The 26710-nt window shown below is 45.1% G+C and overlaps 1 protein-coding gene across 1 annotated transcript; it reads left to right on the forward strand.

Moving 5' to 3' along the window:
- Positions 1-503: 503 nt before the first annotated feature.
- Positions 504-25180, forward strand: LOC309577089 (monocarboxylate transporter 2-like; the record flags this gene model as incomplete). The annotated part of the gene is made up of 4 exons (XM_082288797.1): positions 504-720; positions 14081-14224; positions 20039-20914; positions 23370-25180. 4 exons carry the CDS (start codon positions 504-506, stop codon positions 23660-23662), a joined length of 1530 nt encoding a protein of 509 aa, XP_082144923.1. The 3' UTR covers positions 23663-25180.
- Between the last annotated feature and the right edge of the window lie 1530 nt (positions 25181-26710).

Below are 26710 nucleotides of genomic sequence, written 5' to 3' on the forward strand. Positions count from 1 at the left end.
CGCGTGTCCCGGGAGCTCGGCAGGCATCGGGGGGGCGGAGCAGCGGGTTGGAGCCGCTGTTTCTGGTTTTCCCCACTTCCACGTGGCGTTTCTGCCCTGTCCCGCTGCCCCGGCACAGCTGCCGGCGGCTGGGGCTCTTTGCGTTCAGTGGCCACGCAGGGGGGCTCGGGTGGGCTCCACACTAGGCGGGACCCACTAGAATGAAGGTGTGTTGGGGCGATGATGCGCTGCAGGATAGGGTCCGGGGGAGCAGCATGCCGGGACTGGGGATCAAGGAAGCAACACCCCAACACTGAGGTCGGGACAAGTAGCATCCTAAGACTAAAGGTCCAAGGGAGCAGCATTCTGGGACTGGGGGTCCAGGGGAGCAGAATCTCCTGCTGGGGATCTGGGGAGCAGTATCCTGGGACGAGGGGGTCCAAGGGAGCAGCACCCTGGGACCGACCCCGCAACTCTGCCCTTTGTATTCCAGGGCTCCCCGAGGAGCGTGGGCCCACCCGGCCATGCCGGCCCCCGCGGAGGCCGGGCGAGCCCCCGGCCCGCCGGATGGCGGCTGGGGGTGGGTGGTGGTTTTCGGCGCCTTTGTCTCCATCGGCTTTGCCTACGCCTTCCCCAAAGGCTTGGCCATCTTCTTCAAAGAAATCCAGGATTTCTTTGGCACGTCCTATAGCGAGATCGCGTGGGTCTCCTCCATCATGCTGGCCACGACATACGGTGCAGGTGAGTGATCCTGCACCAGCCCCTGCGGCACGGTGTGTTGTAAGAGCAGGAATAAGCTCTTACAACAGCCAGAAATCTCCACTGGGGAGATGAGCAACCACAGTGTCCATCTGCATGAGCACCATCCACAGATTTGCTTTCTGATCACATTTCCAAATGTTTGTTTAGGCAGACAAGTAATATATAGAGCCTAAGGGGCTCCTACCCAGAAATCAGAAGATTACCTATGAAAACTCTCTATGGGCATCAGGGAAAAAGCCCTGAAAACAGGCTGGTTTGAAATAACTGGGTCTGGGTTTCAGCCAGAGCTGAGTATGGAGTAGAATAATAAATGAAGTAGCTGCTTGTTTATTGTGGCAGCTGATAATCATGGCAATGAAATTGCCAGTCAGTCGTTCTTATCAGCTGTAAAGCAGTGCATGTAACTTTGCTCTTTTTTATGATTTCAATATCACTTTCATGACTCAATGAAATATTTGGGCTGCCCTTGATTAAATCTGCAATTGGAGGTGGACAGGAACCACACTCTGCAATTGCAGAGTAAATATTTCATCAATATTTATCCTGTCTATTAAACAAATTCTGAAAATAATCTTTGTTCTTACAAGGGCTTTTTTTTCCCCCTTAATAATGCACTGTAGTGCTTTTTGAAGAGCACAGTTGCTAAAGAAAATAAAGTTGTTTTGTATAAGTTTGTAAGGTGGAAATGAGGCTTGAGTCAGAACCTATTGTAATCCACTCTGTTGTAACCCAGACTCGGTCCTACAGAGATGAGCTCTGCAAAAGCTGAGTTCCTATACAAGAACCCACAAATGGAGCACTTTGAGGGCAAAACCCAAGCAGTGATTTAGAAAGAGAAATCCCCTGCTTGTGCCAGTGCTGTTGTCCCATTGGCTGTCCCATGACACTGCAGTAAATGTGCCAAAGTAGTTGCCTCTGAGCTGGGGGCTCCCTGGCTGCCTCTATAAGTTGTTGGCAGCTCTGCTTTGTCTTCCAATAAAAAAATGTTGTCCCCTAGGCTGTATGTAAGAGATGCTTTGTGTCTGACCATGACCAAGTGAGGAACATGCTCTGCAGATTAACCTTGCACCTGGCAGCACCTCAAGTTGCTCACAGGGATTTAGATGGGAGCTTGAGCCTCTTGGGGTTCAGCTCATGGCCAATGAGCTGGTGCTGGAGCAGGTGAAATGCTGCTCTGATCACCTCTGCCTCCTTCCAACTGCTCATTTTCCAACCCACCTTCTTCTCTGTCTCTCCAAAAGTTCAAGTCAGTGCTGTGTGCTCTGTACCTGGGATGTTGTAGTGGACTTTTATCCTAATTAACTGACCATCTCCTGCCTTTTTGCAGGAGCTTTAACTTTACCCTCCCTAATGCTATTTCATGATGATGTGGGGGATGATACAGCTGAATTGCAGGTGACTGTACCTTTGTAGCTTCCCACTTGCCTTGCAGCTGCTCAGTTATGTCCAGTTACCAGTCATCCCCTCCTCTGCTCTGCTCTGGAGTAAGATTGACGCTTGTTGGATCCTCCCTGTTTCCATGGTGACCCCGGCTGTGGTGTTGAGTCTCGCAGTGGCTGCAGACAGGGCTGTGGTGGGAGCTGGAGGAACACAGAGTCAATGAAACGTGGGTGCCCAAGAGTGTATTTAACACATCTGGTTTGATTGACTGGGCATTTATTGCTGGAGTGGGGTTAGCTTATGAATGACTCCAGTGATTTGGAAATTCTCATTAAAGGACAGTTCCTCTGAGTTGCCCAAGTTTTGCTCTCCTGGAGTGCCTGTTAGAGCTGTGAGGATGCAAAGCTCGATTTACTCTGCTGAAAAACTAGAAAACAGTTTAACACTGGATTTTTGCTAATCTTTCTGAAAAAAGAAATTCTAAAGACACCAAGCTTTTAACATACTCCTGAATAACTAACAGAGTTACTAAACCAGGTGATTATTGCCATAGCATGTCCATCTCTTCCTTTCCCAAATCAGTGGTGATGCAGAATGGTCACAGGCTGTGTGGAGGTGCAGGTGATGCTGTCTGCAGCCATGTGGGAATTGTGTGGGGGCACTGAGCATCTCCTACATGAAGATCATGTCCCCAAGGGGCTGGAGGGGCCAGTGGTGCATTTGCTGGTGTCAGGTGTGGGCATCAGAGCCATGGAAGGAAATCCCCATGAGGACTGACCCACCCCAGCTCCCTCCATCCCCAGGAGCATCACGGCTGCCCCATGCCCTGGCAGGGCATGCAGAGGCCAATATTTCCACTGACCACAGCTTTTGCTTGCAAACATCCTCAGGACACAGTGCCTGGTTTCCTTGGTGTTCTCATTGGTCTAAGGTCTTGTTTTTCGGCTGTGCTGCTTACATTGTAACAGAGCTTATGTTTGCATTTCATAAATAATGCAAATGAAGCTTATTTTCTGAAAATACATGAACTAACCCAAATCTCCACTGAGAAGCTGTGTTGACTTTGACAGCATGGATGCAGATTTACAGTGACCACCTGAGGCTTTGCTTGTAGCACCAGAGGAGTTCCAGTTTTTCAGACTAAAACTGAAAATCAGCAGCCAAGACTGTTTCTGCCCTTCACTTTCTGCTGAATTCCGCCAGGAAGCTGTTTTATACCAGCCGAGGCTCTGGCAATATATATTACAGAAGTTAATGTGTCTTATCCCCCAGTTTCTTAATCTGAACTAGGTTGCAGAAAACAATTCTGTCACTATAATACAAGTAGTAAAACAGATTACTGTGCAGTAAAGTGGATAGCCTAGACTTTATGATGGGGTACTTGTAGTTCTTGCCAGAGCTCTTGTTCAGCAATTCCACATTTCCAATTGCAGAGGGCAGACTGGGAGGTTTGAGAGTGAGGAGCATGAGGGAACATTGCTTTCCTCTGACCAAATCCCACAGGCTGAAGCCCTATCAATCTGATAAAGAAGGATTTGTTCTGCAGTGTTTCTTCTTTTCTTTTTTGCCTTGTCCTAGGTGAAGAGCTCATTCCTTACCCCAAATGAGAAAGGTATTACAGAACAGAGTCTTTGATATATGGAAAGAAAAGGAAAAAGGATCTGATCAATGATCTTGGAGGTCTTTTCCAACCTTAATGATTCTCTAAGGGACCAGGGGCCATGGCAACATCCTTCCCTAAAGGTGCTTTCAGCTGCACCTCAGCACTCAGGCTCTGGGGGTCAGGAGGACCCAGCAAATGTCCCAAAACATGAAGTACCACAGGGCACTGATCCTGCTGCCAGATGCCCTGGCCATGGCTTCCTTTTGCAAGCTGCCTTCTTGGGCTTTGCTACGAACAATTTCATTGCAAAGCCAAAAGCCTTTGGCCTTTGCACCTCCTGATTTGGGCTGTGTGGTGGTGCCAGGTTCACAACACTGAACTGAGCTGCCCTTGTCCCACTTCTAAGGGTGACACATTTCAAGCTAGGCCACAGATGTATCCCTGGGGATAGCCATTACCAAGGGAAAGCAGGAGGCAGCTGAGCTCTCAGGAAAGAAAAGATAAACAGTATTAATTTGCTAGTAAATTGGTTGCCCTATTCAGCATCAGGGGAAACAGCCAAACATTCTAGAAATAAGAAATAGCAATGCCACTAATTTAATAGCAGCCATGTTCTTGTAGCTGTTACATTCTCCTGTAAGGCTGTAAAAGAGGTAAGGATTGTGGGAAGAAGTAATGTCTTTTATTATGGCCAACTGTTAGAGCTTGAACAATGAGTCAGCCTCCTGGCACATGTGCCAGAATAGAGGGAATAATTTAATACTAGGATAGGATCTGCATTTTAATTTTTTTTTTTTTTGATGGTGGCTGTGTGGCCAAATGCTTCCTTCATCTTTATAAAGGAGTAACAGGAATCATCCAAGGGAAACTGAGAGAGCAGATCCTCCTGCAGAGCCATTTCAACTGCTTGGCTTGAATAGCTGGGGCTACACCAGGGGACATTGTAGCATCTTTTTAGTAATTTTGAAGAATTTCACTCTTTTGCAATTGCTGTGCATGTTTGTATACAGCTTATAGGGGTAAATAAATATATGCTGCTTCTGTTGCCCTTTAATACATAAAAAACTCAGTTGCATCAGCACCATGCATGGTTTTTATTTACAATGTACTGCAGTGGAGTCTTGTCTCAGCCTTGCTATATCCTGCTGTAAACGCCCCCCCAAAATCTCCAGGGTGCTGCTCTAGCACATCCAAATTTCCATTAAAATTAAGGAATCACCTTCTGTCTATTTTACAAAGACAGCATCAGAGAGCCACATTTCGCAAACACAAGAAAATTTAGAGTGTTTCTGGTGAAAAAGCCTCCACCTGAAACCAACCAGTGTTTATTAGTCTTGTTATTTATTGGTTTGTAATCTGGTGAAGATCAAATTACCTGAAGATTTAATTCTGGAAATGCTCCACAACAGAATCTTTTCTCCAAAGAAACTTTCTTGCAGAGCTTGTGAGTGCTTAATAGAGCATCTGCTAAAGCAGCAAGGAAGAGATAGGGAAGCTGAAAGTCCACCATTGACCTTGAACATTTAATCCAAAATTTTATAGCTGTGTTTTATTACACTGCTAGCATGATAAATTGCAGTGACAGGTTTAGAAAGCACCTTACAACATGCAGTGGTGTAAAGCTATATTAATAATGAGTTTGATTCTGCAGTTTTTAACTTAATCAAAACTGCCAATGTTCTCTCCTGCTCTGGTCCAGACTCTATCAAAACCTTCTCTGTCTCCAGAAGAGCCCACCCAGGGCTCTCCACCCATCCCAATTGCCTTCAAACGGCTGTGAAGCACCACAGCACTATGAGGGGAAACTGAGGCATGGGAGCAAGGTGGGTTTTTTCATGGACAAGGTTATGTTCACAGCAACATCACCTGTGTCAGCTCTCTGTACTGCTGTACTTACAGCACTGGTTCAACAAACATTCATTCTCGATGGGGCTTTTACTAGGATTTCCCTAGGCATGTGCTTTTCCACCTGGGTATTTTGTGGAGGCTGAAACAAAAGGAGGAATATTTTTCTCTTAATTCACAGTGGATATCCAGCATCCTGGCCTAAGCCCTGGCAGGTGCTCCTTGGAGCTGCCTGATGCTGGACTTCACCTTTCTCTTACCCTCCCCTTGGAGTCCCACTCAATCAGCGTCCCCATGCTGTGGAAACAAGACATCTTCCCGTGCAGGGGCAATCCCCAGGGTAGCAGCACCATTACAATCCTGGATTTTGATAAGAAAGCTGGATGAGGAATGATCTGGTTTCTGTAATGAATGGTGCTGCAGATTCATATACTTCTCCCAACTCTCAGAGAGCACTCCAGCTCTGCAAGGTCACCACATATGGGCTTATATTTTTTATTTTTTTAAATAGCTCTGTTCTACTTAAGAGCGATAATAGCACTATAGGTTCAGGTGAAATATTTCTGTGTTCGTGGACTTGGTCACAAAGCTTTATCATTTTGCCCTTCATTGGAGCAATCAAGGTCACCAGGCAGCAGTAATAGAGATGTGATAGACTTAATAAAAACCAAGATTAATAAGAACTAGGAAGAAGGAAATGAAGAGTTTTGGTTGAGGGGTTGTTAATAGTGTTAACAGGAGTAAGTTCTAATCCATTCCCCCCAAGTGGAATTCAAACATGTGAAAGTTTCTTTCCCCAGATGCCAACCTGTCCCAGAGTGTTGCAGCTCTTCTGCCCCCGGATGGGCTCTCCAGTGTAACTGGTCTCTTGGTCAAGTCATGTCGGGCTTCCCAGGGGTGGGCAAAGCCCTTTGGACATCACAGGCGGGCAGGGGCTGAATTGCTCGTGGAGCAGCGTGTTAAGAGTGGTAATGAAGAGCTGTTGACCTCTGGGAATGGCTGTTCCAGCCACACAGGGAACTCCTGTTCTGCAGCTGGGCTTCCAGTGATGGAAGGGATAAAAGCCAGTGGTCCTTCCAAGGCAAAAGGACAGCTAAGGAAAACACAGGAATGCAACTCAAACACCACGATGTCATGACCTTGTGAAGGTGAGCGGCTGTGATCTGCTGTGTGGTGACATCCAGACCTGCAGCTGGGGAAACCACTGAGTGTTGTCCCCTTGCAGGAGAGGTTATTTAATTGCCTAAATACGAAGTGACATGAAGGACCTTGGCTGAGCCCCGGTTTGGGAGCTGCTGGCCTGTGGCTCCTCCGTGTGCCGCAGGAGCAGCGCGTGTCAGCTGGGTAATCTGGAAATTGAAATGCCAGAGCACTGATCAGATAAGATTGCCGGATAAGGAAGAGAACACTTTGTCTTTCAGAAGCTTGGGCCTTGTCTGCTTTGTTTTTCTTCTTCTTTCTTTTTTTTTTTAACATCAGGTTACTGCTGTGGCAAATGTAAGTGTTTCTGATGGGAGGTCAGGGTCCCTGTGTTCCCAAGGGCATGCCTGGTGGGTGCAGGGGAGGAAGGATTGCTGCAGCCTGGTTGCTGCAGTGGATCATTGCCCTCACTGCCTTCCCATCTGAATAAGGTGCCAATCCTGCCCAGGGGACTCAGCACCACAGGACTGACCAGTTTGATGACTGAATAATGTGTGTCCAGACAGTTTCTCCCATGCTTGGCTTATGTATCATCTCACAGGGTTTGTGCTGAAGCTGCAGCCATTACCCCCTTACATGAACTGACTGTTTTCCTCACCTATGAGGAAGCAAGTGAAGCATCTCTGGGGCCAGGTTAGCTGTTGGAGCTGCTGTGGCATGTGCTAGATTTCAGCCTCCTTATTTAAAATTGATTATTTGCAATGCAAAGTAACACTAATAGAAGGCATCAGGATGGTTTGGGTGTGGACAGGTCTTTGGAAGCTGCTCTGTCAGGTCTGGCAGAGGAGTATTTGAGACTGTGGTTGTTACCTGAGGCGTGTGCTTGCCACTTGTCCTCGGTGCGTGGCCATCCTGTCTCCAGCAGCACTGCCTGAGGAAGGACCAATTGTCTGTAGGCTCCTCAGCCAATGCAGGTGCAAACTGAACCATCTGAACCAAGCAGCTGAGACTAATAACACACTTCATTATTGGCAGGTACCACCAGTTGTTCTCTGGTGATCTGGAGAAGGCAGGTGCAGGGCTCAGTCACTGTGGGGCAGTTGGGGAGCAGCAGTTCTCCCCGCTCTGGTGACACAAACACTTAAAAGCATGAGCTATCCGAGTCTCTTCTGGCATGACAAAGAGTGACAGGCTGCAGGTTTTAACCCTCTCATCCCTTTTCCCCCCACTTGCAACTGGGCCTCGTGTTTTCTCTGGCTACCTGCCTTTCAGGCAGTGCATCGTTACCAGGGGCTGGTGGCTGATCCCCGCCGTCTCCAGAGGCTGGTGTGTTCTGGCAGCACGTTAATAACGTGGGGGCACTTGCTTTCATTCTGGGGGTAATGAGGAGGTTGCTCTGTTACAATGGGCTGGTACCCTGGTGGATAAATTACAAAGCCAAAGGCAGTGTTGTTATTCCATGGAGGGAGTGAGATTATTACTGAGGAAATTGCAGGCCTGCTCCTGTTGTTGTTTTACTACTGGTGTAATAATTGATTTTGTTTCATTAGTATAAACGATTTCCCCCCCTTTCCCTCTCAGCTGAGTATGTTGCACTCCTTATGTCCCTAGTGATTCCCCAAAGTCAATGGCAGTCATGGCATGCTGAGTTCCTATTTGTGTTTTCATAATAATTTGGAAAAAATTGACTATCTGGGCAGTTCTTTTGGTGCTGACCAATGTCCCTGTGCAGGAACAGCTCTTTAGAGCCACTTGCCACTGTGGAAAAGCAGAAAAAGCTGAGCTGCATGTTGCAGCCCCAGCAATGGGGGCACTGGTGGTCCCAAATCTTCCAGCACTGTGGTCCGTGCAGTTGAGTATTTTAAAGTGTTGTTATGTTATCACCTGTGTGGTCATCAAATGGTCTTACCAGCAGACCTTGAACATTTGCAGTGGCTCTGTGCCACTTTACACTGTCAGAAGGTCAGCGTTGTGAAACCTGGAAAAAAACGCACATTGCTGGAAGCCTCTGGGTTACAGATTTTCAGGGCCTCAGCTCTTAGCTGCTTATCTGAGAGCCTTACACAGAAATATTTCAGCAGAAATTCATCCAAGACAAGTTCCACCAAAAAGGAGGAACGCTGTTAGTACTAGGTTAAATCAGAAAAAAAAGACAAACCAAACCTTGCAGATAAGGGATATCTGTATATACATGGGGTCAGAGGTATGGGAGAGAAGAATGTTTTAGTCCCTATTAGAAACACATCAGTGTTTCACACCGGCACTGGAAGTTTTGCAGCTCATAAAAAATTCATAAGGCTTGTTGAGGAAAACAGGAAGGCAATTCAGGTGTCTATTTTTTGAGCACTGTCATACTTGCAAGAGTTTAAGCCAGTCTGGATTGATATTTCTTGTTATATGCCAACTCTGCTATATGATCCTCTCTGGATCATAGTTCAGTGACTGAAAAAGAATGAATGACAAGGTGGCCTGGCTTTGTGGAGGAGAAGAGAGAAGAGTCCAGGGTATTTTGGCTTTTCTTTATGGTTTTACAGTCTCTTCTTCAGGGTCCTTTTCACTTCTGCAAGCACAAAACTCAAGGTGAAAAGTAATTGGACAAGCTAACAAATGAGTTCAGGCTTGCTGCATTCCCCACTGGCGAGTCTCTGTTTCTCTTGCCACCAAGAGCAGCCTCTTTGACATGGCCTTTCATGTACCAACTAACAAAGAATGGAAATCTGCCACAGGTATGAGAAAAGAGAGGCTTTAAACAGGACAGGCACTAAACCAGCATGATTTATATGGGCTGAGTATAGTGCTTTACATTTCATCAGTCTTCCAGGGGCTGCGTGATCCCAGCTGCATCTTTTGGGGATATTTGGTGCGAACTGTTGCTTTCCAGGCTGCAGAATTTTACTGCAGGCAGAAGCAGAAGCCTCATGGTGTGCACCCTACTCTGCAAGGGCTTGGGGTGTAGAGTGAAGCACTTCTGAGTGGACATTCCTTGCTCTTACCACGGGCTGATGGAGACACTGGAGAGCGTGTCCGTGTGAGCTAGGGAGGTGCAGAGCCACAGGCAGAGCTCTGAGTGAAGCCAGCAGCAGGGCGAGGCTCAGTGTCCCCACTGTGTCCTCTCTGTCCTGTGTCATCCCCCTGCAATGGATGATAAAAGATGGCCATGGCTGGAAGTTCATCAGAGGGGAGGAAGTCACTGGGTCATGGGAGGGGCTGCCATGTTTCCTGAGGCTGGGTGGGTGGGAATGCCATCCCTTCCTGCACTGACACACCACCCGAATGTCAGCACTCTTGTCATTGGAATGTATTGGGGTGCAAGGGGTTAATTAAATGACACTTCCAATTTCACCATTAGGAGTTGCATTGCTGTCATGGTAGTGGGGCTGTGGGGACAGCCCTGGCTGCTCCTCTTCCTGAGAAACCTCAGTGCATTGGGGACATTCTTGGCAGCTGGGATGGCTTTTGCTCCTTGCTCTGACTTTTCAGGGACTTGCACAGCATTTGTGTGGCTGCTCCTGCAAGGTCAAGCCCGGCTAATGGCAGCTTTCTGAGAGCTTTGCCAGCTGTTTCTCTTGCTCTGTTCTCACCTGACGCTGTAAATTAAGAAGCAAAAATCACCCTGACTCGTGTTAGCTTCTCCCACTGCAGGCTTGCAGGAGGGAACAACGACTTCATTTGGATGCCAGGACAGGGAGCCTGTGGTTCCTGCACATTTGACCAGGCAGGTATTAGCAACTAAAGGTACCTTGGGATCTAAGCTGCACACGCTGTTACCATAAGTGGTTTCTCTGTGGTAATATACAATATCTTTATTCTTTCCATGCCAGCTCAGTAACTGGTAAATGACAGGTCCTGCTTTTCAATTCCACTGTGCTGCCATGGCCTGTCACGCTTTTAATTTGTGCAATAGCTGCAAGCAGAGCAGTAATTGTGTTTCCCATTTCCCACACCTGCAGTGCTGGCTTTGTGTTCCCTCTTCTTCAGTCCTCTGCCCTGACTTGAGCTGTTTAATGTTTTCTGAAGCTCCCCACAATGCTGCTGTTAAACTTATGTAATGTTTGATGTCTAATCTGCTTCCCCCCCAAGAAATACACTGTGGGTGGCATGGGGCAGAGCAGGGCAGGAGGGTGCACTCAGATCTGCTGGGTGGGATGCTGATTGCTGCAGACACCTGGGCAGGGTGAGGGGGTCCGTGTGTGTACACAGTCACCTGCCCAGGCTGGCAGGGTTGGGAGCTGAAGTGTGCACAGCTCCCAAATGTGACAGATTGCGTGTGCTACTTTCTGCCCAGAGATGGGACAGATTTTGAAAGGCTCTGCTAAAGCCTGTGGATGTTTCTGTAGGCCCAAATGACTTAAGTGGAAGTAAATTTGGGGATGTGATTTTGCATTTGCTTCAATGCATTTGAAAGGTCTGCTCAGGACTGTTACAAACTCTTCAGCCTTTGAGCAACAACTCAGGGAAGTTTGATTTCCCAAGTATTTGAGGCTTTGGGTTGGATTTTTTGGTGTCTAATGTAAGTCTAGCTTTTCCTGCTAGGTCTAGCTTTTTCCTGCTATTTCTGCAGGTTGAGTGCTTCTCATGGCTTTCATTGTGCATTATCTGTGGTTGAGAAGGTTTAGTCCAGATGTTCTGCTCCTGTTTTCTCCTCTAACTGGATGCACTCGGTATCTGAGAGGTCTCTGATCCCCAGTGCTGTGTGGGTGAGGCTGGTAGGGAGATCAAGTGCTGTCACTCACAGGCATGTGCTGTGATCCTGTAGGCTGTGGCTCTTCACCGAAGCAGGCTCACAGGGCCTGGACACTTTCAGGCTGTGAAGGAGAAAGGCTTCTGTGGATCTGAATTTTGTCACAGTTCCCCGTGAGCTCAGCCCAGCCCAGGCAGGTGACATCTTTGAGAGCACAGCTCTCCCACCTGGACTGGCAAACATGGGACTTTTGTAAAACTGATTGTTCTGGTTACAGCAGATGAAGGTTGTTTGCTGAAGGTCATGCAGACCTGCTGTAAAACATTGCTGAGAGATCACACATGACAAGAACAGGGAGAAATTGCAGTCTCATGGCTTAATAAGTGATTTCTGGAAAGCTGGGATGTAGCTGAGGACACAGCACACTCATGGAGTGTCCCCAGGGACACAGAAATGCTGCTCTCATTTGTAAAGCCAGTAGTTGGGATACAAACATTTATTTTCCTCTTCTTCAGCCTCTACCCTGGCTGTCCCCACAGCTGGGCAGAATGTGTCCTACCCTTAGCCCCTTCCAGTTTATTATCTGCTGTCATGGTCCACACACATCCTTCCTGATGGCTGAAGCCAACCATTTATGGACTGAAGGGAGAGGAACTTTAATCCTTATTTCCTTTCTCCCAGGCTGGATGCTGCAAGTGTGGGACATATGTGAGCAGTTCTGTTTTTTCTCTCATGGGCTTCTCTCCATGGTAGCTGTCCCAGATCAGAGCAGGAGAGAAGCCTTAGCAGGAGTATTGCGGGCTTTAAATGCTTTGCTCCATGGTCAGCATCGTATAGGGTGAAAGCCCTCTGCCAGTGGGCGAAGGTAATTGAAACCACATTTTCTTAGTTGAGTAATTAGATTGATTCTGCAGAAATGCGGACATGTGGAAAATTGAAAAATGAAAGAGTTGCATACCCTTAGGCTGCAGATGAATATGTTGGTGCCTTTCTGAGGAACACTGGCTCGATCTACTGAATTACAGGACGTGCTGAGACCAGCTCAAGCACGATGCAAGTTTAGGCGCTGACTGGGGGAAACTCAAACAGAAGGGGGTCTCTTTCTCACTGTGCTGGTCTGAAATATGTATCTCTTTCCCCTCATTGCATTCTGTAGTGTGCTGTGCAGCAAAAGGATGCAGGTGTGTGAATCGAGTTACAAGATTAGCAGAAAAACTCTCCACATAATTACACACAGAGAAATTTTAATTGAATGGTGCATTTGATGGGACCAGATCACAGATCACACAGTTACAGGGATGTTGTTGAGACTGTGCTTGTGTGCATTTAATTTATAAGTGTTTTGACTTGTTTGATGTAGAGACATCTAGTGGAAAGTATTTCTATGGGCTTCATTCCCCAGATTAAACCAGCCATACCCACAGTTTTTTATTCTTGCACAATATAACAGCTGAGAACTTATTCAGATGCTGTCAGCCATGCTGAGGGAGTGTTGGGGTTTCTGGGTTTCATTCCTGTGATTGGGAGTGCTGTGGTTTGCAGGGTCTGGAGAGAGCTCCGGAGCTATTTCTGGCTGAGATTATTTAAGCAAAGGTAAATATCCTGCCATGGCTCTGTGGTAAGGTGGGTCCCACAGCCCAACTCTTCAGAGATGCCTGTGAGTTTAAAATACCTGTTTCCAGTATTGTGTGTGTGGCTGGTGTGGGAAGTGGCAGGAATGAAGGCAAACAGGCTCACTGGGCTCTGAAACGCCATTACTGTATGACGAGTAGCACCACAAATAGCTGGGTAAATTCAGATATTAAATCTGCCTGTATTCCCCTTCCTCATTTCCAGTATCACTTTTGAAGCATTTTAATTCAGGATTTTTGAGTAATACAGAATCTTTTCCTTACATCTCACAGCTTGGACTTCTGGACTGCTCTTTCCTGTTCAGTTTGCCTTCTCTAGTTGTGGCTTCTCAGTCTGCTCCAATTTCAGAGCTGGCTTTTCTTTGAGCAGGAGGTTGGTCCTGAGGTACTATCAAAGTCCCTCCAATATATATCATACTGTGATTCTGATTTTTACTGGTCTCACTTCCTCAAATTTCAATTCTTTGTTTCAGTGTGCACAGGTTTTGTCAAACCATTTCCCTCCTTCATAATTTTGCACTTTCTTGAACCTCCTCTTTGCATATATGCAAGTCCAAACTGGTTCTTTTGAGCTCTGGCTAATCCATCATCCCAAACCTTTTCTACCTACATGGACTGCTATTAAGATTTAATTAACAACTGTTCTGCTGAAGCTTCAGTTCTGGTCAGCAGTATTGGAATTGCATTAAATAGAGGCATTAAAAATGCAACAGCATTTGTGATATCAGCCTTGCAATATGAACCCCTGCTTTGTGTGTATAGTTTAACATCATCATAAATCAAAAAGCTCCTGTGCTGGGGTCCTGTGTTCACATGATTTGTTATTGCTGTTTGCCTTCTCTGGTGACACTTGAAAGTCCTGGGGGCAGGAGCTGTCACCTGTTGCATTGGACATGCTGCCATCTCCATGTGGTTCATCTCTGCTTTTGCATTTTCTTCCTGAACTCACCCTAGAAGCTGTCAGGGCATTGATATAGCAGAGTTTTACCTGCTTTGTGTCAAACATGCCCTTCTGTCGGAAGATATGACCTCAAGGTCCCTTTTGCCCTCTTTCCCCAGGTCCCATCAGCAGCATTTTAGTGAACCGCTATGGCAGCCGCCCCGTGGTCATGTTCGGGGGCCTCTTGTGTGGTGTGGGGATGATCTCAGCCGCCTTCTGCACCAGCATCCTGCAGCTCTACATCTGCGTGGGCTTCATCACAGGTGAGAACAAAGCATCTCCTTCCCCTCCTCGTGTGAGGCTCCCTCCTGATGTCTTGGGATTTCCACACCTGGGCAATGTGAGGACCAACACAAACACAATGGGAAGCTGGTGAGATAAAAAGCTTGTGAGATAAAAATCTGGTGCGGTAAAAAGCTGGTGGGACAGGGGCCCTCCTTATCAATGCTCCAGATGAATTTTAGCAAAGAGCACATTCCCTGCTCGGTGCCATGTTCCTGCCTGGACATCTTGTGCGGGATCCAGGCAGGGCTGTACTCTCTGCAGCTGAGTGCTGTGGGCCAGGGTGCTGGGGACGATGGGGTGTCCCCCTGGGGACCATCAGTGCCCTCAGCTCCCCCTGCAGCAAACCCAGGTTGAGGGTGCTCTGCCCTGGGCAAGGCATGTCCTTCTGGGTACAGGTGTGGCTATAAAGAAAGCACCCATGTTCCTATTTTACTGTGTGTTATCTTTCCTCTGTGAGATACATGAAATGAGATTTCAGGGGTTTGCTTTAGTTTACTTGCCCTTTGCCAGCTTGTAAGGTGAGGAGGTCCTTTATGTGAAGATAAGAACTGCTGGAGTAGTCTGAAAATAGGCAACAATCTCTCTGTTGTGAAAAAAACGACTGTATTTTCTTCTTGAAGTTCCAGTTTGAATTGCCTATATTAAAATATGAAATTCTATACTGGAAATTCAAATGGGATAAGGCATAGGCTCAGTCCAGTGTCTTTAAAGCCTGCAGGTGCCAGGTTATTGCTTTTAGAGGTAGATGGATTAGAGCTCTCCACCTGTGTGACTATAGATGCTTAATTGTAAGTATTTTTGTTTTATTATTTTGGATAAAGTTCAGCGAAAGTTTCTTCCAGTGCAGCTAGGACATCTGCTTGAAAACATGACACAATGAGTTCAAAATTGGCTTTTGAGGTTGCCAGGTGTATAGTTTAATGAATGTTCCCAATCTCTCCTCAGATGCATTAAGTGTTGCTGCTTTCTGAATGTAAAAATGTGAGCTCAACATTTAAAATCAATAAAACCAGCCACTAGCAAGTAAATTGGGACAGAAAGTTTGTCACCCTGTTCTTCTATATCAATATTGCTTTATTAAATCTGTACAGTAGTGAATAAATCCCCATGTAGGACTTCCTCTCTTAAACCTTACTCTTCCTAAGGACTGTCACTGTAATTAAATGAAGCTGTGTTATTATTCGATGGATAAATCTTGCAGATTCCTTGAAAGAGACTCCAGAAACAAAGTGATGGGAAATAAAAATAACCGATGTCTCCCAATATTTGTTAACACATGAGCTTGCATCATTTTCTGCTAAACAAATAGGAAGGCAAGGGGGAATGACTTCAAACTGACAGAGGGCAGTTTAGATTAGATACTAGGAAAAAATTCTTTATTGTGAGGGTGGTGAGGCCCTGGGACAGTTTGCAGAGAGAGAAGCTGTAGCTTCCCCGTCCCTGGAAGTGTCCAAAGCCAGGTTGGACGGGGCTTGGAGCAACCTGGTCTAGTGGAAGGTGTCCCTGCCCATGGCAAGGGAGTTGGAATGGGATGGGTTTTAAGGTCTCTTCCAACCCAAGCCATTCTATATCTAATGTTGGATTAGCACATGGAAACCATAAGTCCTTTGCAAAAAATATTCCATGCATTTTGGTGAGCAGAAGGACTCAGGCAAGAAACAGGGCTGTAGGAAGGCACCAGCTTCTATGTTCTAAAGCACTTGGCTAAAAACATGACAGGAGGGAATTCTGTGCATAACCCCAATGGACCTCGGACTGATAAAGACCTTGCTCTTGCTTGCCCCTGAATGTGTTTGCAAGTCTGCTCCATCACCCACTGCAGAGAGCTGATAGTGTGGACAGTGCTCAGTGCACACAGGTGACCCTCATGCCAGTCCCGAGGTACAGGGCTAAAACTCCCACATCTCTTTCTCTGCAATGCTGTGTTGTTTCCTCTGAGCAGAGGACATCTTTTGTTATGTGCATCCTTTCCTCCTGCTTGCTGAACAAGGGCAGCTGTGCAGATGAAATGTTGGCTGATAACCCATCATCTCCAGGCACAGGGTGTGTGCTGGGCAAGGAATATTAACTTGACAGAGAAGAGAAGATGCTTGTAAGCCTGCTAACATGCTTGATGTCTCTAATTAAGCTTGAAGTATTTTTGCTGGTCAGGCCTAACATGGAACCGTTCAAGGGCAATTACGATGCCGCGGCTGCGGCAGCGCTGCTGCATGAGGAGAGAGGCTTTTGTAAAGGGCATTTGCAGCAACTGTAAAGCAACCTGTGAACATCACACTCTTTCTAGCCTCCTTCCTACTAGCCTGGAAAGAAAACAGACTGATGTAAAAGTCTGTGTTCATGTAAATCACAAGGATGGAGGTAAAAACAAGGTCTTGGTACAAGGAGATGTCTGCTACAGTCCTGTGCCTTTGGCACATTAGTAGAAATCTCTTCAGAGGAGCAGAGCAGGAAATATCTGTTTGCAGTGGAGGGATTAGACACAGCAATCTCAGTTCCTGACTTGATTATGCCTGTTTCCATTTGCATGCAGAGCAGGAACCAGGCTCTGCTGGTGGAGGCAGCTCTGTCCTTGATGGCATTTCAGGCTGCACAAGGCACCTTGCATGCACTGGAAACCCCACAGCCTCTTCCCATTTGTTTCCCTACAGCGCTTAGAAAAAGAAATGGGGCTTCCAAGCTGTCCACCTGGACAGATGCCAGCCTGAATGCATTAAATAGGTGTTTCAACATGCAACCTTTTCTGAAGTCTGAGGTAGAAACAGCAAATTCCAAAGCAAATTGCAAGGTTGTAATGACTGGCCAGAGTTTAGTTCAATCTGCACCAATTAGACTGCCATGAAATAAAATGGGATCTTGGGTGAGGCATATGGACTAATGAGAGTAGAGTCTTTGCCATGGCTGTAAATGTTGAGCACTGAAATACCTGGTCAGATTGTTCCTTACTAATAAAGTAAGGACAAGATCAATAACTAGACAGCTGAGTCCTGCAGCACCACTTATTTCCTCCTAATATGAGTGAGATGTATTTAATACAGGAAAGGACACTCCCTCTGGCACAGGTTTGCTTCTGTTCTTGCAACACCACTGACAGACCTCTCTGTCATATCCCTGGGGAGAAAATGTGGTTATTGAGTAACAATTCCAGCTATGGAAAAGCTGCTGTAGTTTCTGAAAACTGCAATAAAATGGATGTAAATATTTCCTACTAAAGTCAGCCAAAAGCTTAAAGTAAATTGAAATTCCAGTTATTCAATTTGAAACTCTCCAAATTTAATTAATGGGAAGAGCATGAGGTAATATTAAATTAGATTTGTCTGACTGGCAAATTAATGTTCACATAATAAAAAATTTGAGTTGATTATTGTTTAAGTGGGTAGCTGGCATCCAGTCTGATTTTCCTCCTTTGGAAGACATGTGGTATGTTCCTACCAAAAATGACTCTGTAGAAATGATGGTTCAATTTCTGCCCTTCCTGACCAGCCTGGGAAGTGGGGAGTTAATGCAAACTCTCACCTGCTGTGCTGCATCTTCTCAGGTGAAAGAAGATGCATTTCTGTCTTTCAGCACTGTCCAAGGGTGTTCTCTAACCAGGGCTGTGGTTTTCCTCTGTGGTTCCCAGGTCATGCTGAATTTGGCCTTATATGCATTATAAGCAGGCTGCACTTCCCAAAGATGTGCCCTGCCCAATATATGGACTATGTAAAAAAGTTCATGCTGAGAATGTTTTGTATCCAGATTTATTTTAATATGTTGCCATTTCAATTTATTTTTAATGTTGTAAACTTCAAAGTAATTCAAAAAAAGTTTAGACTTGGCAAAAATCATAATTTTGTAAACCCATTTAAAATGAAGCTATCCAGCATCAGCTGGATCCTGCTGCATCAGTTGGATTCTACTCTATCAGTGACTAATGATAGTGCTCCTTAATTAATTTTGAGGACCTTGACCTTTGTAAATTCTCTTCTGTAAAGCAATATGCCTAATTATGTACTGCACAGTTAAACAAACTAATTATATCGACTAATGAACAAGAAAAAATCTGCATGACCCTATTTTCAGGATTCATGTTCTCTAATATAATCACTTCAAGGATTACATTTCTGCTTTGTTCTAATGTGGCTCATTCTTTCCTGGATGATGGAGTGGAAAATATGTGGCATGACTTTTAAATGCCATTTTGATGGAGTTCTGAAAAATTAACTTTTTGTGAAAATACTGCATGTCAAAGAAATGCTTGAAAATGTTATTGATGTTTGATTATTGATTGTTGATGTTGGGCATCAGGAAGAATTGCTGGACATCAGGAAGAAATTTTTCACTGAAAAGGTGGTTAAATATTGGAATGGGCTGCCCAGGGAGGCGGTGGATTCACCATCCTTGGAAGTGTTCAAGAAAAAACTAGATGTGGCACTCAGTGCTCTGGTCTAGTTGATAAGGTGATGATTGATCAAAGGTTGGACTCTGTCATCTTAGGGGTCTTTCCCAGCTTTACTGATTCTGTGATTCTATGGTTCTATATGGCAGCGCTCTCAAACATAGAAAATTGAGACCATCACAGCATTTGGTATCTCTGCCTTCAGATTCCACCTGTGCAGGAGAAGGTGGAATTGAATTAGCCAATTGAATTAGCAATACAGATTTAAAATGGCATTTATATATCTAAATGCAATAAAAATAAATTCTAATTAAAAGAAACACTCTAGGGTCCCGTGTAATTAGCATCCTCAGTAGCGGTTTTGCTGTGTACTTGCAGACCTCTTAAATCTTTTGCATCAGACCTGAATTGCTCACAGCACCAAATCAGTCATGGCTGAGGAGGGTGATGTTATTTTCTGTGCAGGTCTGGCTGCCCGGCAGCAGAGTTGGGTGCCCATGGAAGGGAAGGCCAGCCCTTGATGGATGTACTTTGTTGGCTGGCACTGGCCAAGCCAAAACAACCTTCCTGGAACTGGGAGTTGCCGTTTTTTAAAAATAGAACCATCCTCTCCCCCAGCAAGGCTGCTGCATCTGGACAGAACCCACCAGCATTCCATGAGGGAATAGTTTGGGTTCACTCTGAAGCAAACTCTTGGTGCTAGTTTTGCCACCCAAGAGATTTGCAGTGCAAAATGAAGGGGCATTCTCTGACTGAAAGAGTTTTTCTGGGGTCTGGTTACCCAAATGTGACAGCCAGAACTCAGAGACACCCTGAGCGATGTTGCGGTGCCTAAGTCCACTTTACACCCCCCAAGTTACCCTAAAAGTGATCTCTCCCTACAACACTGTGCTAGAAAGTTCTCCCTTTGTCTACACTCTGCTGGTCACTGGCCCTCTCCCCCTCCCATCCCTTTTCCCATTGGCCCCTTTAATGTCACTCAGCCTTGCCTCTGCCCCCGAGCCCCCAGACCATTGGTTTTGGATGCTCTGCCCGCCTTTGGGAGTTCTTGGTTTTGTGTTCTTCTTGCCTCTGTTCCCATGGGGGTGTTGCCTTTAAACAGCTCGGAATCGCAGGCAGAGGGCCCCTCTCGGCTCTGTGTCTCCGGTTCGTGCCCAGACTGTGGCTGTGAGCGGCTGTTTGTGACCACCTGCCAGGGTGAGATGGGTGCACGCGTGGGTGCTGGGAGCCACGAGGGACCGGCAGGGACAAACGCGGCACCGATCCACCGGAGCCCGCATTCAGTAGAGCAACATTTGTATCCAGATTATTGCACTGAGGAGCCACCGGTGAACCAATTGCCTGTGAATTTCCTTAAACAATGAGCTGAGGAGAAATGGGTGTCAAATCTTCCTTTGTTTATCTGACCTTTTTCCAGGATTTGGCCTTGCTCTCAACCTTCAGCCATCAGTGATAATCATAGGGAAATACTTCTTGAAGAGAAGACCCATTGCGAATGGCCTTGCTATGGCAGGGAGCCCTGTGATGCTTTGCACCCTGGCACCTTTAAACCAATTCCTTTTTGACAATTTTGGCTGGAGGGGCAGCTTTTTAATTCTTGGGGCAATTTTATTGAACTGCTGTGTGGCAGGAGCTCTCTTCAGACCCATCGGGGCAGGTACAGCACTGGTCAAAACCCAGGTGACTGAGGAAGGGAAAGATGCTCTGAAAGGAAAGATAACTCAAGATGGCAAGGAAGTGAGTAGTGCCCTGAACGTCCCCATGGAGAGCAAAACAGAAGATGAAGGAGAAAAGGACTGCTTTGAAAAAGTCAACCAGTACCTTGATTTTTCCCTCTTTAAACACCGAGGGTTCTTGATTTACCTGATCGGAAACGTGCTCATGTTCCTGGGATTCTTTGCCCCCATCGTTTTCCTGGCACCCTATGCAAAGCACACTGGCATCGATGAATATTCAGCCGCTTTCCTCCTTTCCATCCTTGCTATTGTGGATATGGTTGCTCGCCCCGCCACCGGCATCATTGCCAACAGCAAGTGGGTGAGGCCGCGGATTCAGTACTTCTTCAGCTTCGCCATTGCTTTCAACGGTGCCTGCCACCTCCTGTGCCCTCTGGCCTCCAGCTACACAGGGCTTGTGGTGTACTCCAGCTTCTTTGGCTTGGCCTTTGGCATGGTGTGTGCCATGCTCTTTGAGACGCTGATGGACCTGGTGGGAGCTGCCCGGTTCACGAGCGCTGTCGGCCTCGTCACCATCGCTGAGTGCTGCACGATACTGCTGGGACCACCTATTGGAGGTGAGTGTGTTTTCCTCCTCTGCTGCCACTGTGTTGTCACTTGGATTTAGACTTTTGCAAGCAGAGTTTGCAGGAAATTATTCTAAATGTGTTTTCTCTGCCTCCCAATCATTATTTTTCCACTAGTGACTGGACAGGAAAGGATGTCCTTGATGTCTTCTCCAGCATTTCCTCTTTCCTCCTTTCTGTGTAGTCCTGCAGTTGAAGTCAGTCTTGGAGGGTCATCTTTTAATCCTGGATCCCTTCAAACACTTGAACTAAACTTGTAGAGTGGGACTTCCTACAACACCAAGAACCTTGCACTTCAGACAACTCCTCCTGGAGATTCCTCCTTTTGCAAAAGGCTGGAGTCCACCACAATTTAAGTATAACACAGTAGTTCTGTGAAAGCCTCTTGTTGACTCAAACCTTGCTGTTTGTCTCTAAGGCTCTGAGTACACCATTTAGGAATTTCAGTCATCTTAGTGCAGCTGAAAGATTTAAGTCTGTTCTAAAAATAATTTAAGAAAGATTTATTTTGGATGGCATGGTTTGAAATATCAAAAGGCAGAGCCCACAAAGGTCCATGTGGACAATATTGAGTCTCCAGGAGGACTTTCAGTCATCTAAAGATAAGTAAGGGCAGTGATCTCCTGTGATTTAACAGCCTTAGTATTCCCTCTATAGCATGTGCTCCTTTTGCAGTTTGAACCCTTTTCCTGGATTCAAAACTGAGGTCTGGCTAATGCTCCATATGACACATCCTGCAGAGCTGTTTAATTCTTCATATTACTATGTAGCTCATACAGTGTGACAGAAGCAGCTGTACCCTCTTGCTGTCTTAGAGATTCATTATTTAATTAATGACAAACAAAAGAAAATACAGTTTTAAAATGACCATTTTCTGAATTATATAATTTTCTGTGTGGGAGATTAAGTTAATGACCAGAGATTGCTAATGAGGCTAAAACAGTTCTGTGTAATAATCAGTAATATTAGTTTTGTAGGGTTTCCCCACCACTTTAATAAGCAGCAAATTTATTGGTTCTTTGGCATTTTAATAACCTACTGCAGGGTTCTGCTTTAATGAACTAAGTAAATTGTTCCCAGTGTGTTTTATGACTTTATCTTATTCTCAAAGGAAAAGAGGCAAGACTATCCTACTGTTGAATTTTCCAATACTCTACTCATTAAAACTCTCATTGCAAACTATTTAGGAGACCTCTAGGTCATCCTGATGAGCAGAAAAGGAAAAATTGTTGCAATTAGCATTTGGTTGATGTTTCACCAGCAGCATGAAAAACACAGTGCATTGAAAATGGTGTACCAAGTCAGCTAGGGATGATTCAGGAAAAAACACTGTCCAAAACCAGTTAAAAATTATTATTTTTGTGATCAGGAGATCCATTTGGTGACCATAAAAGCTCTTGTTAGTGCAGTGCAGTGGGATAATTAATCATCAGCTTTTCAACATTAAGGGTCAATCAGGAAGTAATTAAAGGTCCCTCTTTTTGAGGAGGAGAACATATTCCAAAAAGTCAGAGAGCTAATGGATGATGGGCCAGTTTCAGGGAAGATTGTCTGTACTGTGAAGGCCAGGTTAGGAGTGGGTCTTACTTTAATTAGGATTTGGAATGTTAAGAATGGTCTGTGTTGCCCAGTAAATGGGAATTAATGCTCAGGATCATAATCCCAATAAGATTTGCATTACATTTTGACATAATGGAGAACGGTGACATTTCAATTACGCTGCCTCCCTTCAATTACTCTGTAACTCCGTAGCAGAGGCATTAACCTTTGAGAGGAACCTGTCACATTTGTCTTGCCATTGAAATTATCTGACATTGACAGCATCATCTTTGCTTTCCCTGGAACTAATGTTTTCCAGTTTCACGCTGTGCCCTTTCCACTTAAGATCATGAGTGTAAATGCAGAAAGGGCAGCTGTGACCAAAAGCTGGGTTCCTTCTAATGCTGGTGAGTGACCCATGGTGGAATAAATCAGAGGGTCTCTGCCAAGAGCCCGAGACAAGACCCAGTGGGCAGGTGCCTTTTCATGAAAGTCTTCCCCAAAGCTGCCACTATTTGACTGCCAAGCCAAATGGACTTCCTTGTAGTTGATCACTGGAGTCAGTGGAAAGGCTGCCTGCAGGCTCTGTGATCAGAGGAATAGTTCAGCATGGAAAACATAGGTGTGCTGGAAAAGTCCAGACTTAGCAGTGTAGGTTCTGTCCCCTTCTACTGAACTGTGCAAATTATCATTACCTGTACCAATGTCAACTACCCCCAGGCTGTATAGTGCAACACATGTTCAGTATTTGCAGGCTCAGGGTGTTTGTGGAAGAGATCAGAAGTTCAGAGAATGTCTTATCCTAAAGCCACAAGGATGTTCCTTTATATATAGGATCTGAAAACACAATATCCTTGCCTTTATCTCTAAATTTCCTTTTTTTTTTTTTTTAATATATATTTTACAGGAATTCTTATTGATACCTTTGGGGACTATAAATATATGTTCATTAAATGTGGAGCTGTGATGGTCCTGGCAGGAACATTTCTGTTCATCATGAATTATTATAATTATCGTATGCTTGCCAAGGAGGAGAAGGAAAGAAAGACAAAAGAAGAGGATCCTAAATCTGTAAGGACAGAAAATGAAGGCAGAAAAAACTGGAGCAAGGACTCCACACAGGATGAGCCTGAGCTGGAACCTTTGAGAGAAGAGGGAGAAGGAGTAAAGAAGGAAATGAATGGCACAAAAGAAGTTTAAACCTGTTCTCATGGGCTAAATGGGAAATGACTTCTGGGTTGCTCAAGTGAGCACCAGCTGTGAAATCACACTAGGTTTTTAAATTTTACTCTATTCTCTGTCATGTGCATCCTCTTCTTTGTTGTAGGAGAAGACTAGAACAGAAGCAAGTCCTGGTTCTTATAAACCGCTGGGACACTGCAGTATCCACTTGCATACCAAAGCTCCTGCAAGATTTTCCTTTAGATATTTCCCATTCCCCAGAGAAAAAGGAAAGGTGATTTTGTGCAGGCAGCCAGCACAAGGACAACATGATACAGGAGTCCTTCTTCAGGTGCTTTGTGTGCACAGGGCAGAAATTTAGTCTTAAGCTTAACCGTTGATCTACATTCGAACGGTGCAAATTTAAATTTTCCTTAGGAGGTTACAAAGTCCTTATTATCCAATTTCTGAGTCATTTCTAGTGAGCTTTTTCTTTACAACACCCTGGTAAGACAGTAAGTGTTGCCACTATTAATTAATTGTACAAATGAAGAACTGGAGCACAGAGGAGCTTTGGGTGTCATAGCATCAGTGGACAAAGCTTAGGTGTGGCAGAACTGAAACGGAATCCACTGCCCTTAGATGCATAAAAGCCTTGCTGAGCACAGGTATCCCCTTGCTAGAAAATAGGGAATACCATGGATAGCAGTGCATTAAACCACAGCCCACTCTGCAGCGCAGTCTGCTCACTGTGTGCCTCATACTACTCAGGATTAGTGATTTTGAACACTGTCTCAGAGCTGGGACCTTGTGCCATATTTTTTTAACCTGCTTAAGTTGTATCCATCCTGGAGGTAATCCAAACCCAGCTGCTTCCCCCTTGTTTGGGCTGGAGTAGGCACCTCCCTGGTGCTGGCACTGCAATACCTGCTGGCCTCATGCTGTCCTGTTTCATTAAGTAAAGTTTGCCCAGGTCAGTGATGGAGGTGGAGCTGAGAGCACTTAGGAGGCTTTCATCCTGTGCTGATGATTTTGAGCTGGGAAGATCTGCACTCTGATGTATTTTATACCAAGCAGCTGTTGCCCAAGAGCCATGGATGCTGAGCATGACATCATGCAGTTGAACCATCAAACTTTTGAGGAATTTCATTGATTTGATTAGATGAAACCAAGGACTTTTCCGGCAGATCACCCAAATCCAAATCTAAAACTAGTCCAAAGGTTAGTTCTCCTTTTTCTTTGCTTCAACATTACTCATATGTGATCAGATCATTTTTTTTCATGGTTTTGTCTTTGAAGAACTGTATTTTCTTGTCACTTGTGTACACAATATGAAGAAAGGCTTGTAAAAATATTTCCATAATACACTGTACTCTTAAAATTGGATAATTCATATATTCTTGTACAAAACCTTTTCTGTGAATTCTTTTATTTCTTTGAATAGTGGTCTTTGACTTCAGTAGGACTTAAATTTTAGCCTAATGTTGTAACTTCTATTTTGTCTGAAAAAACCAAAATCTATATGAAATAATTAGGCTTTCAGTGCTTGTTTTTAATACCCTTTATTTCTGTCAAATATCTATGTCATATTTCATTAAAAAAGGCATTAATATAAGGTCATGAATATTTTCCAATATGCCTTCTGGAGGCTGTCATATACTTAATAAAACTATTTTAAAAAATTAAATGAGTTAACATTTGCCTGTGTGTGTAATGCAGCCTTTTGATTCAGTAAGGAGTTTATCCTCAGAGAGTTTCCAGTCCTGGCTCCGTGCACATGGTCACACAACTCTTGGTCACAACCTCATGTTCTTGTTGATTTGGATTCTTTTGACATCCTCGGTGGTCTGGGCCAGCCTGACTCACACCTCCAGTTGTGTGGGCCCAGCAGTCTAAAAGCAGTGCAGAGTGACCTGGCAAGGACCTTACAAGATTATTTTCATACCTTTCCACCAGGTTGTATCAATTAATCCTCAGTGCAATGACCCAGATCCCCAGCTGTCCTTAGAGCAGGAGCTGATACTCAGGCTCCTTGCCTCTCAGAAACCCCAAGCAAGCTTTTTAAGTCATAAAACTTTGTTAATACAGATAAAAATTTTAATAAAAAGTCATTCTGTTCAGCTGTCTGTGAAAATCCTCCTGGAAAGACGCCTTTGTTAAACTGCCCCCGAGGGCAAAAAATGTTTCATTGGATAAGTAGATCTTTAAAGCTTCAGAATTCTTCTAACATGAAGCAGCTACTTCATTTAACCTAATCACCCTCCTGTCAAAGAAACTTATACTGCCTTTGAAATTATGGCATTATTTCTGTCAGGTAGGAAGCCGACTATTTTAAGACAATTTTGGTGGTTATGGCCGGTTTTCAGTGGTGGGGGGCCTGACTCTTCCCTGTTACCTGTTCCTCCTGCCACCCTACACCCTGATCATGACATCCCACTAATCACTGCAGCAAAGCAATGCCAAATAACTCTGTACTTATAAGCCTGTGAGTAGCCCTAGAAATGCTTCCTTGACTCAAATCCCACGAATGCAACACCTTGCAGACTCAAGCTGTAATCCTTTCTTGGAAAGCTCTCAAACTTTTCTAAGAACATTTTTAGTTATTAAAAAGGACTAGTGCAATATGAAATAACCATTACAAAAAGCTCTTGTGACGGAGTAGAAGCTGCCTGTGCATCTAATTTAGTGATTTGTGTGGCAAATTGAACACAATATTCATATTTGCTTAGGTTTGGAAAGCACCTGTGTAAACAAGTCAAGAGGTGCGAGTGTTGTGCCATAAATATGCGTACTAGGCACGTGGGGGATATTTGGGATATCAGATGTGCTGGGATGATGGCAAACACTTTCTTTGGAGTGCAGTTACAAGACTTTTTTTTCATATTTCATTAGCTTGTGACCTTATTACAAGCTATTGCCCATTGTTTCCAGGGCTGCTTGAACTTCATCAAGAGCCTGATTTGGATGCTGAACCATCATTCCCAACAACCTCAAAAGAAGCCAACAGAGTGGTGTTTGATGGGGAGGTGTGACAAGTACCAAGGATTGGATTTAGATTTATCCCATGAGCTTGTTTTCTATTTACAG

This window comes from Coloeus monedula (assembly GCF_965178545.1).
Source record: "Coloeus monedula genome assembly, chromosome: 11".
In the NCBI taxonomy this organism is placed as follows: domain Eukaryota; kingdom Metazoa; phylum Chordata; class Aves; order Passeriformes; family Corvidae; genus Coloeus; species Coloeus monedula.